Source organism: Eubalaena glacialis, chromosome 6 (assembly GCF_028564815.1).
Source record: "Eubalaena glacialis isolate mEubGla1 chromosome 6, mEubGla1.1.hap2.+ XY, whole genome shotgun sequence".
NCBI lineage: Eukaryota > Metazoa > Chordata > Mammalia > Artiodactyla > Balaenidae > Eubalaena > Eubalaena glacialis.
The window spans coordinates 28,466,151-28,485,402 of NC_083721.1; the positions used below are offsets into that span (position 1 = coordinate 28,466,151).

General features: G+C 32.9%; 1 protein-coding gene across 1 annotated transcript in view; it reads right to left on the reverse strand.

Moving 5' to 3' along the window:
* Positions 1-19,252, reverse strand: part of USP25 (ubiquitin specific peptidase 25) — a 142,589-nt gene that overhangs the window by 40,012 nt on the left and 83,325 nt on the right. The window contains exons 10-17 of the mRNA XM_061194023.1: positions 16,707-16,855; positions 11,259-11,386; positions 10,815-10,910; positions 9,469-9,630; positions 8,616-8,842; positions 5,532-5,602; positions 4,228-4,456; positions 2,595-2,795 (exon numbers count right to left, since the gene is read on the reverse strand). Of these exons, the coding sequence (XP_061050006.1) occupies positions 2,595-2,795; positions 4,228-4,456; positions 5,532-5,602; positions 8,616-8,842; positions 9,469-9,630; positions 10,815-10,910; positions 11,259-11,386; positions 16,707-16,855 (1,263 nt within the window). The remainder of the gene's footprint in view (positions 1-2,594; positions 2,796-4,227; positions 4,457-5,531; positions 5,603-8,615; positions 8,843-9,468; positions 9,631-10,814; positions 10,911-11,258; positions 11,387-16,706; positions 16,856-19,252) is intronic.

Below are 19,252 nucleotides of genomic sequence, written 5' to 3' on the forward strand. Positions count from 1 at the left end.
AGTATTATACCAAATTAAACAAATTACTTTGAAAACTGTGAGGAGAAACAGGAAAAAGATGGCATAGGCATTAAAGTAAAATTTCTCTACTAATGATAGGATGTAAGTGATTCCAATGAACACTATAATAGATTCCCTTATTCAATTGTGGTATGTTAAATTCCCCTGTAACAGAAGATGGATTTCTTAATATGATATGTAAGATAATACAGTAATAGAAACCAATCTTTCAAACAATAATCTCACCCCCAAATTTATAGATTTAGAACATTCTATTTCTACTAACTCAAAATGCATATTTCTAGCAATTCTATACAGGACACAATGTTTTCTACTGAGGGAGTATTGTCACTGCTTTCTAAAAACCCAGTCTGGAAGATAACTATCATAACAATTACATGTGAATTGACCTTTTCCATCTCTTTATTTTTTAGTTATTCTGGCTCCTTTCAGAAATACATCTGTATTTCTCTTCAAGTTTTTTTTTTTTTTTTAAATACTAAAGAGGGACATGAACATATATGCCCAATACCTACTGCTGAATTTTTTAAAACTTACAAAACAGCATATAAAGTGTATAATAGGAAGTATTGATCAGGATAAAAAGGGTGTGGAGCACACACATGTGGCCTTTTCATAGCGAGGGAATATAAGATGACAAATGTAAATGATGGGGAAAAGCTGGTTAGTCCTGTCAGACAGGAATATTAGTGGGGAATATGTATTAGTCTGATTTAGTAAAAATAAAATGTGTTAAGTCTGTAAATTTAGATAGTCTTGTGAGAAACAGAAAAGATGGAAAAGAGACTGTACAGAATTTAATATTTTGATGTTACAAAATATAACTGAGCCAAGAATAATAGGGTTGGAGCTTAACCAATGACTGGAGCACTCACCTTCATCTGAGTGCTTAGGTGCCACTATCACGCCAATTATGCAGCCCTGTCCTCCCACTAATAAGGTAAGAAGAGCCATGTGCAACTGGAGCACTTAAAAGTTAAGCAAAGAATAACAGAGTAGTTCCATCTTGGGGCAAGTTCTAGGGAGTAATTTGGAAAGGATATGTACAGAAGACAAGGGATGAAATCACAAAGAGATGGAACTGACTCAAAAATGAAAGGAACTATAACATAGTTACTACACTGTGATTTGAACTCAGAAACCTCTTGATATCTACTGAGCTATTTTACTTCCTACTAATATGGACAAAGTTACTATAATGAAACTGCATTGTTATGAAACTATAGAGTTTCACCTGTTCTACACAGTGGCCCTTGATGTACAGGAAGAAAGTACAGTCCTCGTCTGGTAGAGCTCACCAGAGACTACAATGGTGGTATTCAGATATACTGTACTGCATTTCTGTATCAATATGTTGGTATCTTTGTTGGTATAATACCATTATCTTGGTCTTTTAAAAATTCTGAATCAATGTCACTTAAAATCAAGATCAAGGACTCAACTATTCAACTCATATGAGAACAAGTTCCAAGTTTGGAAAGATCTGTGCATGCCTACATCAGTCACCATACCATATTGTGGTATTATAAATCTCTCATTGAAAGAATAATTCCTTCTAAAGTTCAGATGATAATGCTGAAACCTACCTAGGTAAAGCTGCATGGGAATCTGTCTATAAAAGATGAAATTAAACAAACACCTAAAATGCTTTCTTAAAAAATAAAAACAAAACACACAGATCTTACAAAAAAAAGAGTGATTCAAAATGATCCACTCAGAGTTACTTAAAAAAAAAAAAAAAAAAGAGAGAGAAAGAGACAAATGGGGTTAAGGAAAATATCTGTTTAATTTATCTCTTCTCATTTCCCCAACCACTAAACAGAAATAGCACCTTTCCTACAGTACAAAATGTCATCCTAAAATATTTTGACAACTTAGTGATGAAATTAATCTTAAAAAAAATCATTAGACATTGTATTTTCAGCTTTGCTAGAACATATTTTTGTACAGTGTTCTTAATATTTTATTGATTTCATCACCTAATAATTGTAGAATGTTTAATATTTATATTTTTATACACTTATCTTCTCATTTGTTTTACAGATCTATATAGATTTTTGTTTGGAATATATTAAATATTTAGTTCCTGCTAATTTTGTTTTTAACTTTAAGAATTCTGAAAAAAAATCAAATAAATACACTACATGAATTAATACTATTTACCAGTAGTGTTATTTTGCTCAAATATGAAATTATTAGAGTTCATTCCTTTGATAGCTTTAGTGAATTGGCTTGGGTTACCTGCGGTTTCACAGTTTTTCTAAGCATCTTGCCAAGAAAAGTCAATCAAAGTAGGCAGAATAGGTAGAGGGAGAGTTAGCAGAATCATCTCATTTAACTTGAAAACAATATATATGTACATACAGTGTTATCTAGCAAAGGGGTAAACTAAATTGTTGCCTTTTATTATCTCTGAGTGATGGAATTTCAGATGATTTTTACTGGAGTCTTCATATTTTAGTATAACTAAAGTTTTATGTTGTTTTTGCTTTTTCAATGAGCATATCTTATTTTTATAATAAAATATCAATAAATATGATATTGATAATAAAATGCAATAAAAGTGGACTAACCTGTTGTCACAGAAGACTCTGACTCTCTCAATTTCTGAGATGCTAAAAGTTTTTCCTGCAAAGCTTTCTGGGCAAGCTGTGCATCCCATTCTTCTAGTTCTTTCTCAAATCGCTGGTTGTCTTCCTCAACAAAATCTCGTAAGTCTGGTGGTAGTGTTTCTATTCCAACAAGGGCCTGCCCAGTTTCTTTATTAAACTCCTCTGCAAATCATATTTCAAAAACTATTATAAAATTAAGGATTAAAGAAAAAATGCAAAGCTCAAAATAGAAGGTGTTTCAAATGTATTTAAAGTACAAATTATTACCACTTGGCGAATCAATATTACCTATATATTAAAAGAAAACTCAAACAAATGCTCAGAAAAACAATGATGCAAACATTTGATAATCCATTATAGGTAATGTTCTCAGCTTTTACTTTTAGGCTGAAGAGTAAAAAAATGGAACAAGACATAAGGCCAAAATTGTTTGCTACTTTTCAAACACTGACATAGTTCTACTTTTTCTATTATAAAATACCAGACGTTTGATTATTCATGAAGTAAAACTTACCACAAAATGAGAAGAAATAACTCATAACCTCAAAAGCTCAAAATAGAACTAAAATTCTTTTTCATCTGAAGCAGTTAAGTATAGCAATATACTTATATGCAATTTGAAAACTAATCAATCAATATAGCAAGATTTCTTTAAACATCACATAAGTAGTACTTAAAAGGCTTACTCAACCTCTACCACACACACACAAAATAGATTTTAGCTTTCAGTCATAAATGAACTGCCTAACTAGTTTTGCTAAATGGTTAAATACAAAAGGAAAGTTTATTTTTATCAGTCTCAACAAACCTTTATTAAGTGCTTTTTATATGCAAAGCCTATATTAGAATATGAGAAGTAAAAAGATTAAGACATAGTATGAAATGGTCCCTGGCTTTGAGCAGATCAGAGTGAAGTGGGAAAGACAAGTCAACATACAATTCCAACACATAATAAGTGCCCAATAGAGGTATGCTATGAGAACACAAGGAGGGATACTTTGTGGCAGGTCAAGGAAAACTTGGCAGAGCAGATGACATCTGAATTGAATCTGGAGAGATGAGAAGGAATTAGGCAAAAGAAGAAAGAAATAAGATCATTACTGGCAAAAAATAAAAATAAAAAACATAAGAACATATAGATGTGTGTGAAATGATTTGGTGTGAGCCAAAGAAGTTCAAATATTAGTAAAGTACATAAAGTTTGAAATGGCCAATGGTTATAAATGAAGCTGGAGAGACAATTAGAGGCCAGAAGATGGAGGCTTTATATGTTAGGTTAAGGAGCTTGAATATGAGTCAATGTGTGACATAGTCATTAAAGGGATTTCAACAAGGAGAAAAAAGTCCGATTTATATTTTATAATAGTTACTAAATAGTTAACTTTGAATACAAAATATATTCCAGTTTTCAGCCCTGGTCACATTACTTTTCAATTCCAGTTTTCTCACCTACAATAACCCAACAGCATTTCCTAATCATATTCATCACACTCTTTAGTAAACTACACTTAACTAATCACACCAGAGACCAGAGTCACATAAAAGGGTTACTTATTTAAAAATACATACCACCCTATATATTTCATATTCTTACCTTGCATTAAGAATTGTGGCTTATCATTTATGTACATTAAACAGTATGCACTGGCATTTCTATAACCACCAAAAGAGTCCCTCACTAGCTCTTCCCATGATGATTTTGTTACAGCAATATCATTGTACTTCATCCACCTGTTTTCACGATGATCAAAAATGTATGCCCAGTAGTGCCCGGCATTAGCTTGGCCTTCATGAACTAAAACAGCATGTAAGCGATAAGGAACCTAAATATGAAAAAGAAGAGTTAAACTGTAGTTATGCAGTGTATTACACCACATCCCATGAAACCCACAAACCATCTGACTGGGGGATCCCATAGGAGCATATGTTTTGTAACAAGAGTAAATTGGCTGGGATTAAAGTTTTGAAAAAATTAAACTATGAAATAAAAGAAGGCAGGGGGCAGAGAGGATAAGCAAACTAAAGACATGTAAAACAGACAGGTATGTAAATAAGATGATTTTCAAAACTCTGGAAATATATTTGTCAATCTATTTAAGTTATTTCTTTTGAATAAAGAACTTATGATGAACACTTTTATATATAGCACATGATTTGTTTATATCTTCACAGTTATAAATTGATGGATGAGTTCAGCAAAATGGCTTATATAACAAGCCATTATATGAGCCTCAGAAGTTAAAATGTAACTGAGCCCTTTACCTTCTCCCATAATCTTTTATTTATTTATTTATTTGTTTGTTTATTTATTTTTGGCTGTGCGGGGTCTTTGTTGCTGCTCACGGGCTTTCTCTAGTTGCGGTGAGTGGGGGGCTACTCTTCATGGTGGTGCGCGGGCTTCTCATTGCGGTGGCTTCTCTTGTTGCAGAGCATGGGCTCTAGGCGCGCGGGCTTCAGTAGTTGTGGCCCACGGGCTCTAGAGCGCAGGCTCAGTAGTTGTGGCGCATGGGCTTAGTTGCTCCGCAGCATGTAGGATCTTCCCGGCCCAGGGCTTGAACCCGTGTCCCCTGCATTGGCAGGCGGATTCTTAACCACTGCACCACCAGGGAAGCCCCACTCCCATAATCTTAATATCGTTAAACAACCATATAATTTTCCCATAGAAGTTTTTTAAAATGCTAAGGCCTTTTGGGAATTTTTGATAAATTTTATTATAAAAGAATAAAAAGGTAGGCAATAAATACAGTATGAGAATACAACTGAATGAGGAAAATATTAATATAAAAATCTTAAAGTTCAACAATTTTATAACAAAAAGTATGAGAATTATGATAAATAACATAAATTAAAATATGTAAATAATTTTGATAATGCTTACTAGCTCAAAATTCAACTTACTTGGATCATAGATTTGTCAGAGTACATTAGTTCAATTGTGCGATGGATTCTAGATATGCTTTCCTGCAAATCTAAGGATAGAAGATGCCATTTAATGATTAACATCAAGTATGTTTCTACTGAGACTTGTAAGGTAGGGAATAAGGGTTTTCCTACCAATATGTTAGAGGAATAAGAAAAAGTTTCTAAAACTGTTCTAAAACTTACTATTCAGAATTTGTATAAAATGAAATTTAGTTCTTAATAAAAGATATAGCACAAATGAAAAATGAAAAACGAAACAAATATGGTTTATTTAAAAAATGTGCAGAGTCAATAAAACTGAACTTTGTTCAAATTTATAAAGGAAGTTTCCAATGAAAATTAAAGCTAACCCCCCCTACATATTTCTATGAAACAGGAAAAACTTTATTTTTTTCCTGTAGTTTATTCTTTTATTGCCCTAAATCAAAAACAAAGTTCTTTATCTTGATGAAGTTCCCCCTGTGTCAAAATATATAAGTTTGGAGCCAGAGGAAATTAGGGCACATAAGTGGAAAAGGGGAGCTATAACCTATACGAAAACCTTTAGAGTGAAATAAAATAACTTCACCACACATCACACACACACATACATATATGTATATGTATAGAAGTAACTGAATAAAAATCCACTATAATCACCAATGGAAATAAAGTTATGAGACTCCCAGTACTCATTATTTCTACTTCCAGTAGAAATCTATCCTACAAAATTATTTAGAGGCAGGGATGTTTCACAGTTATATTGCCTCTAATTGTTTTTTAAAAAGTGGAGACAACCTAAATATTTGTCAATAGGGAAATGGTTAAATTATAGTATAACCACACTATACTATGAAGCTGTTAAAAAGAATCAGGAAAAAAACACCAAAGACTACAAAAGAAAATTAGGAACTTTAGACTAGGTAAAGGCCTTTTACAGCTTGTTAGAAAATCCAGTAACCATAAATGAAAAGACTCCCCAAATTTAAGAAAATCTATTATTATACAAACAAAACAAAAACCAACACAAAGAAAATCAAATGACAAACTGGAAAAATATCATCTGCAGCATACACTACAGGCAACAGGTTAATACCCATAACATTAAAGTTTCTATTAAGCAATAAGAGAAGGACAAATAGTTCAATATAAAAAATGGGCAAAGGTCACAAATTTATGGAAAAATAGAATTTCACTCATAATTAATGAAATGCAAATCAAGACACTGAAATACCATTTTCATTTCAACTATCAGACTACCACAAATTAAAAAGTACCCAGAGCTAGGGAGAATACTGGGAAACAGGTTCTCTCACACAAAATTATTGGGAATGTAAACTGCCTCATTGTTTTGGGAGGGAAATTTTTAAATAGTCAAAATTTTAAGTATATACACTTTGGATCAGAAATGGCATTTTTAATATATTCAACTCAAAAAGTATGTTAATATGTATGCAGAAGGCCAGCTTTGTTGGTAGTTAGTAACAACATAGAAATTGAATAAATTATATCATATTCATATATTGGAATACTATGTAATAGTTTAAAAAATAATGCTAACAGCAAATATAATCAGGGATAAAAGAGAGAAAACAAATATTCCAAGGAAAATCTTTAATACTTGATGCATAGTATTATAGGTTCAAAACCTTATAAAATGTCTCTCAAGTTCCTCTAACTTAAAATGGCCAGAAGTGGACTCATCATATTCCTACTTCCTCCCCCAAGGTGGGGGCCTGCTCCCCACCAGTTTGCTCATTTCCAAAGTGCATTCCATCTATGTAGTTATACATATCACTATGAGCAACTAAGGGAATCATCCCTGATCCCCCTCTCTCTCTTCCCTCTTGTCAATGACCCACATCAAAGAATATACCAAATTCATTTCTTTTCTCCCTCAATGCTACTACCTTGGTGTCAGAAGTTCTTAGCTTTCAGCCTTCTGAATGTAATCTTATGAAAACAAACACAATCTGCCAAGTCCAGTAGAAAATTATCCAACACCTAGCACAGTATTCAGGAAAAACTATGTGCTTAATTAATGTTTATAATGATTTCAAATACAAAAAATTTCCTTAGATATGAAAAATACTAAGGAAAATCTTTAGTTACTAATGCTAACTGTTAGTTGCCACCACACCCTATTTACTCCCTATTAAATTAGGACTGCTCTTTATTTCCATATTGTCTATAAAGCATCTAGTTGGGCATTTAAAATCTAACAAGTGATATTGTTTAGTACAAGTCCAACCTTTTGGTATAAAAACAGTAACTCCTAGATTTTTTTTCATAGATCAATAAAATTAGGATAAAATTAGGGAGCAATAATAGGTTATTATATTTTGACATGCAAGAAAAATTATGATAAAACTACCATAAAATATTAATATCACTTCATTTTAAGAAAAAGGAGATTTTAACGGCAGTAAAGTAGGAAGGAGATAATTTCAGAATAAAGGAGAGTTCCTTCCAAGCATGGACAGATGGCAACTTAACACTAACACACACACACACACCCCACACACCCCAGTAAGGTGTGTGTGTCCTTACTTTTCTTATTTTACTACATGCCAGTTAAAACTCGTTATAGACTGGCACTGAGCTAATAGATCATATTTGGAAACCTACTAGAGCAGAATGAATATTAAAATTCACATTTCTAATTCTTCAACCTAAAGAAAACATTGTATCACTTGAACTCACTGCACAAACATCAAGGGAGGTACGTAACTGATTAAGTACAAAATCTGATGCTGTATGATGTTTCACCAATGGAGTACCTGTGAATACCAGTTTGATATAAATTTAGAGCACTAAACCAGAAAATCAGACCATCTGTTAGGTCATTAATTAGCTAAGTAATCCAGGGAAAATCTTTTGGTCTCTCTAAACCTGATATTAAGATCATAAAAAAGGAAGCCAAACTAGTTTATCTTATAGAAAACACTTTGTAGGGGGGAAAAAAACGTTTATTAATATTTACATATGAAACCCATAATCCACAGGCGACTTCCCTTCTCAATTCTAACATTAATCATGTCCATCTGAGGTAGAGTAGCTCTGCTATGAGAAGCTTCTTACCTCTGGTGTCATTTTCTATTTCTGTCCTCCAGCGATGTAAACAGCTTTCTAGCACAGAGAGTTCCTCTTCTGTTATGTGCCTTGGTGCTGGATGCATGGGCAAATCTGGAGGTATCCGAGACTGAGTGAATGGTTTGTGTATTACTGATCTCGATGAAATGGCAGCTATTGATGCGGGTGATGTGCTTGGCAGTTCTGAAGAAGGAGCTCCCTGCTGGTCTGTTGTGCTGTATTTTTAAAGCACAGAATATTCATTATTAAACTTTTCAAGTTGAAGCTCTGGACAATGATTATGTGCCAAACAAATAGCATTAAATTGGCTTATAATTTCAAAAGGAAAAAGTTTTCTTAAAAAAAAACCCCAGAAATACATGGATTAATCTAATAACCTAATGAGATTCTTAATATATGGAACTACATTACTATAAGGATAAAATTGGGGCTTTATAGTAGAAATGACTTAATCATATTTATTTATACAAATCTTACATATACCAGAATTATAAAACCTTCCCTTGCTAATACTTAGCAGCTCACATTACAGAAAATTTTCTAATTTAACAGTAGTATTTTCATGGATGAAAGGTTGATACATATAACATACAACCTAAAGTATAATTCTGAATGGAAAAAAAGTATGATGAAAATTTCAATTCACAACCATAAAATCCATTGAAACAATGAAATAAGAAAGCCCCCAGAAGCATACAACCTTCTAAGTGAATGTCATCTTTTTAGAGTTCACTAAAATAAATCATAACATGCATTTTATAAAACCGTCTTTAAAGGCATCAATTATATTATTACGTAATACAGTAACACAGCTGTCTCTTCTATCAAGAAAACTTTTTACCTTGGTAATGTCTGTGATGGTACAGAACCACTAGATGGGGAACTAGCATCAATATCATCAACAGGAGAAGTGCAAACAGGTTTACTTGAGGCAAATTCCAATGCATACTGCAGAACATCCACCAAGGGGAATCGTTTGGGACCCGAACCATAGCTTAAATACCTGTTAACCATAAAATGTATGAATGCTTTCATTTGTGTATAAAAGCACATTTGTTTTTTTTTTCAATAATTGTTATAAAACATAATAAAAACATTTCAATAAATATTCCTCAACAATGAAATTAATTTTGCTTTCAAATGAAGATGGTAAAACTAAATATACACTCAAGAAATAAATTAAATGTTCTCCAAAGGAACACAAAACCAAAGCTGATTAAGACTGAATGTGTGTATATACTGTTATAAATTTTAGATGCTGCTCTAAGTTGTAACCCAATAGTAAAATGAAAACTGACATTTCCATCTCCTGAGACTTTTATTTTTAGATCTGTTATCTGGTCTCAAGATGGTGACTAATATTATCCTCCCACCGTTTACGTCTGATTATTTTTCAATATGATTACTGATACCTTTTAAGAATTAAAACTATTGAAAAATAACATTATTTTGTACAAAAGTTGTAGGCTATTAACTTTCAAATTAATACTAAAACAAGGGAATACAGATTAGGTCACAGGTTGCAAACTGGGATCTTTCAGACCATATTTCAGCCTGTAGACTTTTGTCTGAACTACAGAATATTTCATACTCTAGATTCTGGCTTCTTCTGGAAACAATGCGAAGCTATAGACAATAGGAAGATGATGGTCACGCGTGGCACCGCCTACTAGTGCCGATAGCAGCCACCCTCTCTCCACAGGGATGTGCTCTCTGACTCCCTTTGCCCACCAGCTTACACTTGACTTGCTTCCCCCCTTCTTTATAAAGCCTCCATGAGCCTCTCGTAGGCATCTGAGTTTGTATCTTCTGTGTTAAGGAGAAAAACTCAAGTTACCGTTCGTTTTAAGGGAAATCTCAAGAGTAATATTTAGTCTCACACAAGAAGAAATCTCGATCATAGATTAGTTTAACTTTACATCTATTTTTAGTACCATGCGTATTACCTCTTGATGGTAGGAATATTTAATTTTAAACAATAAAATCATCTTCTAATGCCAACTATGAATTATTTTAGTCTCTAACGAAACTCAAGCCTAAACTATTCAAGCAAAATATCAATCCAGAATGATTATTTACTCCTAGAATCACAAATCATTCAAAGCAAATTTTAAATTAAAGCTCTAGATAGTCACTAAAAATATGACTTCCTATAGTTAGCTCATAATTTCACAAAAGTTTCAATACCTTTCAAGTCTCTGTTGCAATACTGTGAGGTAATCTTTTAGTCTCTTGATCTCTTCCCTCTTAATTCTTGTTATTTCTCTGTTTCTGTGCATGTATCTATCAGGAAAAAGAAATACAGCAATTATTAGTATTTTCAAATATAGAAGTAGACACAATATTAAGTCTAGCCATCACCACAGAAGATCAACTCATCCAAAATTTTATAATAAAACATCATACAGACAATACAAATTAGTATTTTTCCTTATAACATTATTCCCAGTAACTATACTTTTCTAAATAAAAAGAGAACTCCATTTTCCTTGACAAATAGTATTAGATACATTATGCAAAAAGTAAAAATTATTTTAAGGAAATTAAGCAAAAATTTTCTCTAAGCACAATAACTCTTCACTGGATACTGAACTGTTTCAAAACTAAGTCATGCTGTATACCAAACCATACCTGTCCAGATATAAAACTTGAGGAAATTCCAATTTGTTGTGAATTTTTTCAGGTCTTCCCAATGCCTGATTAAATTCAAATCTTGACAATTCAAACGTTAACACAGGTGGTAGTTCGGTAAACCAATGCTGAAAGAAAACAATAACAAAACCCCTTAATATCACCTTTCTGTTTTCTCCATTGCAATTTTAGGCACAGGATGTTGGTTAGCAGTGGCATTTTTATATGCATCATCATAATGCTAACATCACAAATGATTGGGTATGCAATTTAGTTAAAACTGAACTTCCTCCTAAAAGTTTTTCACACCTTTTGAAAATTCCAATGGGGTAACACACAACCAGGAAAGAGAAAAATCTTCTAATGACTCTCCTTCTTCAATGATTAATTCTTTACATTAGAATTTCTAACCCAAAGAGAAAGACACTGAATAAAAGTATGGCTTAGTATCTCAAGTTTTCTGGCTTCTTCAATATTATGTCACAATTACTACCAGGAATGGCACATATACTTAATACAATCAACCACACTGTCAAAAACCTGTGACATGTAAGAGGTAGTACACTAAAGAAAAAAAATATTTTACAGCATAAATGATCACAATTCTCATGCTAAAACTAGAAACTGATACTTTCCTGTTTTAAATTTCATGTTCCCACTGGAATTTTGACAAATTTGAGAAAAAGATCTATCATTAGCAAACAGAGTTTATACTGATGATAACTACATTTAATATTTTTAAAAATGACTAGTGCTTAAAGAATTGAATGCCTCACTGCTATGAGGCAACTCCTCCACACACTTTGGCAACTGTTCAGTTAAGCGTGAAATGCAACAAAACTTCAAAATTATTTCAATAAACAGATTCAAGCCTTACATAAACCTTATTTATTTAAAGAGAAAGAAAAAGGAACAAACTTGTGAATTAACAAATACAGAAGTATAAAATAATGTAACAAGTATTTCTAAAGTGCTTATTTTAAGCCGTGCAATGTACTTCTGTAAAAAGAAACTGTTGCATACTATATCGTGTATGGTATTTTCAAGTGCCACAAAAATGTCACCACATAAATGTCAATAAGCTAAGAGTATGCTAATTTCAATTCAAACGTTCAAGAAAAAGAAAAGCAGAAACTGCACATGTGGCAAACTGAATATGATCTTGAAAGTCGCTACTTTTCTGTAAATAAAATCAATAAAAATAAATGGTTATTAAAAACTATTTCTCCCTCCCAAAATGCTAATGATTACCTGAATTGAGATTTCCTGAGTTGGATTTGGTTTACCTTTTACTAAAAGTTGAAGTTTAAGGAATTTGCTTTATGGATATTACCTGAAACTGACTAGAGAAAGTTATGGAAGATCTAATATTAGAAACATCTCTTAAGTTTTAAAATTTCTTGAGCAAAGTTTGCTTATTTGCTTTGTTCTCCCACGGCACTGGAAAGAATTTTTTTTAGTTAGCTTTAATCCACACCTAAAATTACTATTAAGAATTAAAATATACCCCACACATATCACAAGGAAAACGTCTGATGCCTTAGGATGATATTCTCTATTCCATTTTATAATACCCAAACAAGTAGATTTCAAGTACTATTACCTTCATTTTTTCTTGCAATGCTTTAAATGTTACTATTTAAAAATAAATCTAAGTATTAACTTTAAATAGTTAACATACTTTAATTCATGGGAACCTACAATGGCCAACAGAAATGAAATGACCCAAATTGGCGGTATGCTTCTCTGTAAGCCAAAAATAGTCCAGGAAATAGGTTCCATATCTTATGAAAGAATGTTCATAATATATTATGTAATATGTCTCTGTGTGGATCTGTTTCCTCCAACAGCAGTGACAGTTTTTTCCTACTACAGGAGTGGAAGGATTTCACTTTTTCATTATAATGCTGATCAGGACAAGAGATAGCCAGACCATTCCCTAAATTCATTTACAAAAATACTACGGGTATGTCTAGCTCTGTGATTTTTAGATCATAAGTACAGCAGGACATAAGCAGAATTTCAAATACTATAAAACAATGAGACTTTTTTCTTTCAAAATATTTTTCCATTCAGTGAAACTCTATACTTTATCCCTAATCTAACCGGTATGCCATGCTGTGAGACACAGGTCATTAAAGGTAAAAATGATGCTTACATTCTCCATATCTCAAAACACATATCATTATGATTACTATTATTATTACTACATTATAAAATGAACTGACAGGGGTAATAGATTTCTGCAGTTAATGAAAAAAGAACTTAGATAATCAGCAATGGCAACAGCAGTACTCCTGAATTTACTGTAAATATAAATCTGACCTGTTAAAATATTTTCTAGAGAGAATGTGGCCATTTTTATGAGTTAATAGCTGATTTTTCTATTAATATGTTTTAACTACCTTGCTTTTGGAAGATTACATGAATATGGGGGGGGGGGGACAAGAAAAAACAGACCTATCATTGCAAATTCCCCACAGAACACCAAACAAAGCTGGGATATAAACTAAGCACGAGAAGAGAAAACTTGCAATTCCAATTCAAAAATTAGTTTCAGTCATTTAATTGCCTTCACTCCTTTGCCCTATATATTTCCTATATAATATCTCCATATATCTAATATAGTACACGTAGGTATTATTTCTATAACTTAGTTTTTTAGTTAAAGCTCTGTAAAATTTCTCTCAGCACTTTGATTATAACTTGGTACAACTTTGTGAAGGGAAGTTTGGCAGTACTTACATTTTTAAATGAGTATGCCCTGTGACCTAAAGATTCCACTCCTAACTATCCTTCATTCCTAAGTGCTCAAGGGTATTTACAGGAAGACATTCTTTGAAATAATTCTTTGTCCAACTACTATCTCACAGAAGAATTACAACAATTTAATTTTATAAATACGGGCTACACTGATACTATGCAGGTTCTAAATAGAATGATGTAAAGCTATATACTGACATGGAAGGATGCTCACAATATACTGGTAAGTAAAAAAATGCAAGTCTCAGGACAGTATGAACAGACAAATACAATATTTGTATGTTCATAGCAATCGTCTAAAAGGATGTACATCATATTATTAGTAGTGAATACCCACACCAGAAGTGAGGTATTTACTCTTTGAAATTCTTTCTCTCCAATAGGCAATCAAAAAATAGCTCCAGGTTTCTTGGAGAGTATAACTCATCTACAAATGGCATACCATTTAATTAAAATTTATGATTTAGAAAAATATTTTGTAAGTAATTATCTTACATATAATCATTTTAAATTTATTCAGTTGCCTCTTGGTACATCATTACAGAAATGTAAACTCTTACAGCCCATGGGATGTTTTAACATAAGCAATTCTGGAGACTAGAGATCTTCCTATATTAGTTGGCCACAGCTATTTCAGCAAAAAAAAAAAAAAAAAAAGATGTTTTCTGTATCAAAGTAAAATCAATAATTTTTATTAAATAATAGTGTAAGAGATAAAAGGTATTAACATCGGGGATTATGCCAATTTAGAAACAAGCCTAAAATGCTACTCATTGGTCTTTATAGAGAAACAAAATAGCTTTTCTGAAGGACATAATGAAATAAGACTATAATTTAAGGGTGTTACGAAAAACTTTTAAGATATTCTGCTCTAGTCGGTAACAGTCACTTAAACCAGGCTGAATTATTATTGAAACTACTGTGTTCAGCAAATCTAGGCAACTGGTACTAGGAATCACAGGTAATCAAATTTGCTATTAATGAGACTGCTTAGAAACTGAATTCAGAGATGACAACAAACCATTGTGTATCTTAGGTTAGATGGGAAAACCTTGGCAGAAAATATATATAGTAGTATAGGGCATTCAGAGTATGAAGCCAAAGACAGAGGACAAACTAGATTTTTTAAAAAATAAATAATGACAATCAGAGTCAACGTAAGAAAAACATTTTTAAAAGCTAGGAATATGTGAGAAAGATTATTTACCAATTATTAAATTATTTAACAATAAACCATAGTGTGTTTCATTTATAAGCTACTTTGACAATGTGAGGAAAATGCCATCCCTTTTTTCCCTGCCCAAACCCATCATTCTTTTATTTAATAGGAAACAGATCGCACTTTACGGGGCTCTGCTCACTTGTTCCATTTTGGGATCCTTGGAAAGTCCCAATCTTTACAGATTTGTTTCCCAATCAATAAAATAAATAAGCTTAATTTAAGTATTCTTAATTAAAGGTCTATATCAGAGTCATCTGTGGAGCTCTGGTGGCCGTATACCATATCCCTACCCTAGATTCTGATTTGATAGCTTTGAAGTGAGGTCTAGGTATCTGTTGAGAATCACTGAAATAGATGCTCTATGATGTAGAGAGAAAAACTATTTCAAATATTTTCTCTCTCTCACAAAAACAGCCAAAAAACAGTAAATATTATTTATTTCCTTTTTTGTTTGAGTATGTGAGGGAAGAAGAGGAAATGAGGATGGCGTTAGAATTACATCTTTTTAAAAAAGCATACAACTCAAATAAAAGCAATTTATTCTGAAAAATACAAGAACCTAGTCCCTTTTTAGATAAACAGAGATGCCATCACTTAATATTTATTAAGTACCATTCAGAATAAAGACCTTGGAAACTTTTTTAATATGACTCAGACATTTCATTCAGTCAGTCAATATGTATTATGTAATTTTATCTGCAGTCACCACACTGTCTGGGATACAGTAGTGAATGGCACAGATGAAGACCCCCACCCTCATGCATGGAGTTTACATCTAGACAGCTATCAGCAATTGCTTAATGATGGCTGATTTTGGCGCACATAATCTGTCCTTTACTTTATTATTCTAGAAGAATATATGGATGGAAGGATATACAGATGGAGCTGGAGAGATGAATTGAGAGATGGAGATAGGTTATTAGACAGAGACCAGTGGAGACAGATAAATAGTTTTGTAATATATTTTTTTAATTCTTTCTTTCTTAAGAAAGCAAGTTTTTTCATCTGCCCTTCAGGCAATCACACAGTAATTTTACAAGAAAAGGAGTGTGGTGTTGCCTACTTGGGTGTGGACATATTCCAACAATATTTAATGTAAGTAACATATGTCTATATAAAATTCCACTCTAACATCAGTGTTTTTCTTCCTTACTTCCAGGACTAGCAATGCTGTAATGGCTGGTACCATGACTGAAAAGTCTTAAAAGACTGAACAGTGTCCTAAAGGAGGATTTTAACATCAAATTTTGAGAAAAAATTTTAAATGAAAATTTAACTTAGATTATAGACTATATTGACTCTGCAGGTTTCCCAAATATGTATAAATTATCATAATTAAATCCAAATACATTTTCTGAGTATTCTCTCAATTATTAGTAGCTATATCCTTAGAGCCCTAAATTGCACTTCACAACATTTTAAGAAAGACCTGAAGGGAAGGGGAATAAAGATGCTAAACTCACCTCTTGGCCGGACTTTCCTGAATTTTCTGAATGTAAAGACTCAATTTCTCCTTCAATCATGGCAGCTTCTAGGCACTCATGTAGATCTTTGAATCCATTGACCTGAAGTGGGTACTGACCAAACATTTCAGTATTTTCAAATTTTTTACCTATAAGAGGGGGGAAATTAATATTCCTCAATATGGCCTTTTAGCTACTAAAAGTAAATAGATGTATATAGTAATTATCTCCTGAACCTGAAAACTATAACTGTTTATGCTCCAGACAGTAGTAGTTGGTATAATTTTCCTATTGGTTTGTACATGTACATATGTATATTCACATCCAGCTATGCTATAGATATTACACACCCCTATGTGTGTATGTATGTAATTATATACATGCATATGTAAGTACATATTATGTATATATGTATATAAACATACATATTTATATATATATGTTTATTCTTTAAAAAAGTACCTTCTAAGGGTAAGAGAGTGTGCTAACATTGAGAATATATATAGCAGTGCACAAAAGAGATATGGCCTCTGAGCGGAGGAAACTCCTATCCTCTTCTGGAAAAAGACATTATACACATTAATTGTACATATAATTATGAACAAACAATTGTTTATTATTACAGATGTTATAAAAGGGGTGGTAAGACAGAGTGCTGTGAGAAGGTATAAAAACGGGGAACAAACCTAGTCTTTAGGGCTGGAGGGTGAAGCAGGGAAAACTTCCATAGCAAAATGACATTTATGCTGAGACTGTAAAGGTGAATGGGAGCTGGCCAGGCCAGAACGTCGGGGAGCCAGAGTATTCTTGGCCAAGCAACAGCACACGCAAAGACTTTCAGGCTGCAAAGAACTTGGCGTGTTTTAACGAATTAAGGGAAGGAAAGTATAGCTTAAGGGAGCCAGACGGAGATGACAATGAAGAGTTAGGTGAGGGGTCAAAATCAAATTCTTAACAAAGTCTAGTAGCCCTTGTTAAGAATTTTTTTCCAGTATATACTGAATATAATGGAAAGTCACTGAATAATTAAATCTAGGAATAAGAGGCTCAGATTTATATCTCTGAAACATCCTTACGGTTTCTGTGTTAAGTAAGTGATAGACTGTTAGGAGACTATTATAGAATCTATCTAAAAATAAAGGTAGCATTGAATAGGGTGTTAGTAAAAGTGTATAAAAACAGATGAAATGACATACACACATTTATAAATATATACAAAAGGGAGTACCGACAGGACTTGACTGAATGGCTCATAGGCAGGATGGGGAATAGAAGAGACAGGAAGGTATCAAGAATGATACTCAGATTTTTAGCATGAACAACTGAATTGATTTTTATGTACTGAAAGGGGCACCAGTGAAGGAAGAGTAGAGGATTTTTTTTTTACTTTTGTTTTAAGGCAGCAGGGAAAATCATTGGTTTAGAATGGCCCATAAGATTTCAAGTTGAAAAGAGCTGGACATAAATAAGTCTGTAACTAAGACTGGTGTGAAGCTATAAATTGGAGAATTGCTAGCTTATTGGTAGCAGGAAATCAAGGAAGTGAATGAGACTGCCCAAGGAATTATCTGACAGGAAGAGGAAGGGGACCTAAGCTGATTCCCAAGGATCTCCTACCTTTAGATACAGACAGAACTATAAATATAACTCATGAGAAGTACACACAGAGGCATGAGGAAGCCAAGATAATATGGTGTGATAGAAGCCAGAGAAGTGTTTTTAAGTAAAGAGTGGGAAAAAGGGGGAGAAGGAGAGAGTGGAGTCAACAGCATTAATAGTTGATAAGAATTCAGTAAGAACTGAGAGGGATCCAATGGACTAACACACATCTAAGAAATCAATAACCTTAAAAAGACCCCTTTTAGAAGAGGTCTGGGGACAGAAAATGAAAGTGGGACAGGTAGAATAATTGGAGAGATAGCAGGTGAAAACAAACTTCTCACTTTAAAGGAGCTTATTTCTGAATAAGACTGACTGAAAAAGAGCATGTGAAGGGAGATTTTTTTAATTTTAAAGATGTGAAATACCAGAACATGTCTAAATATTGATGAGGAAGACACAGTGAAAGGAAGAAGCTAAAGGTACAGAAAAAAAGCAAGATAATGGACAGAATAAGGCCTGAGTGAAAACATGAAAGGATGAGATTCTGAGCACATGTAATGAATAGCCATTGATATTAGACTAAATAATTCCTCTATTACCTGGAGGGACAAATAAAAGAATGTGGTATAGAGGTTGGAACGGATCCAAGTTGGGAAGCCTGAAGCTCATATATCTGAGGAACTCACTTTTAAGAACTATGATAAAAAAGTTATAAGCACAAAATTAGATTCAGGGCCTTAGCCAGGACCCATGGTTAGGCTTCATTAACTTCATGGTAAATCCATGAAATTTGAGTTAAGATCTTTCTCAGAAAATGAAGAGACAAAGAAATTAGATTAGAGGTAGAAAAACTGGAAATTGTTATTGCAGAAAATGGGAAAGAAGACAGTGATTAAACAAAACAAAGATGACTGCCAGGTAGGGTTACAGGCTTGGGACCAGTG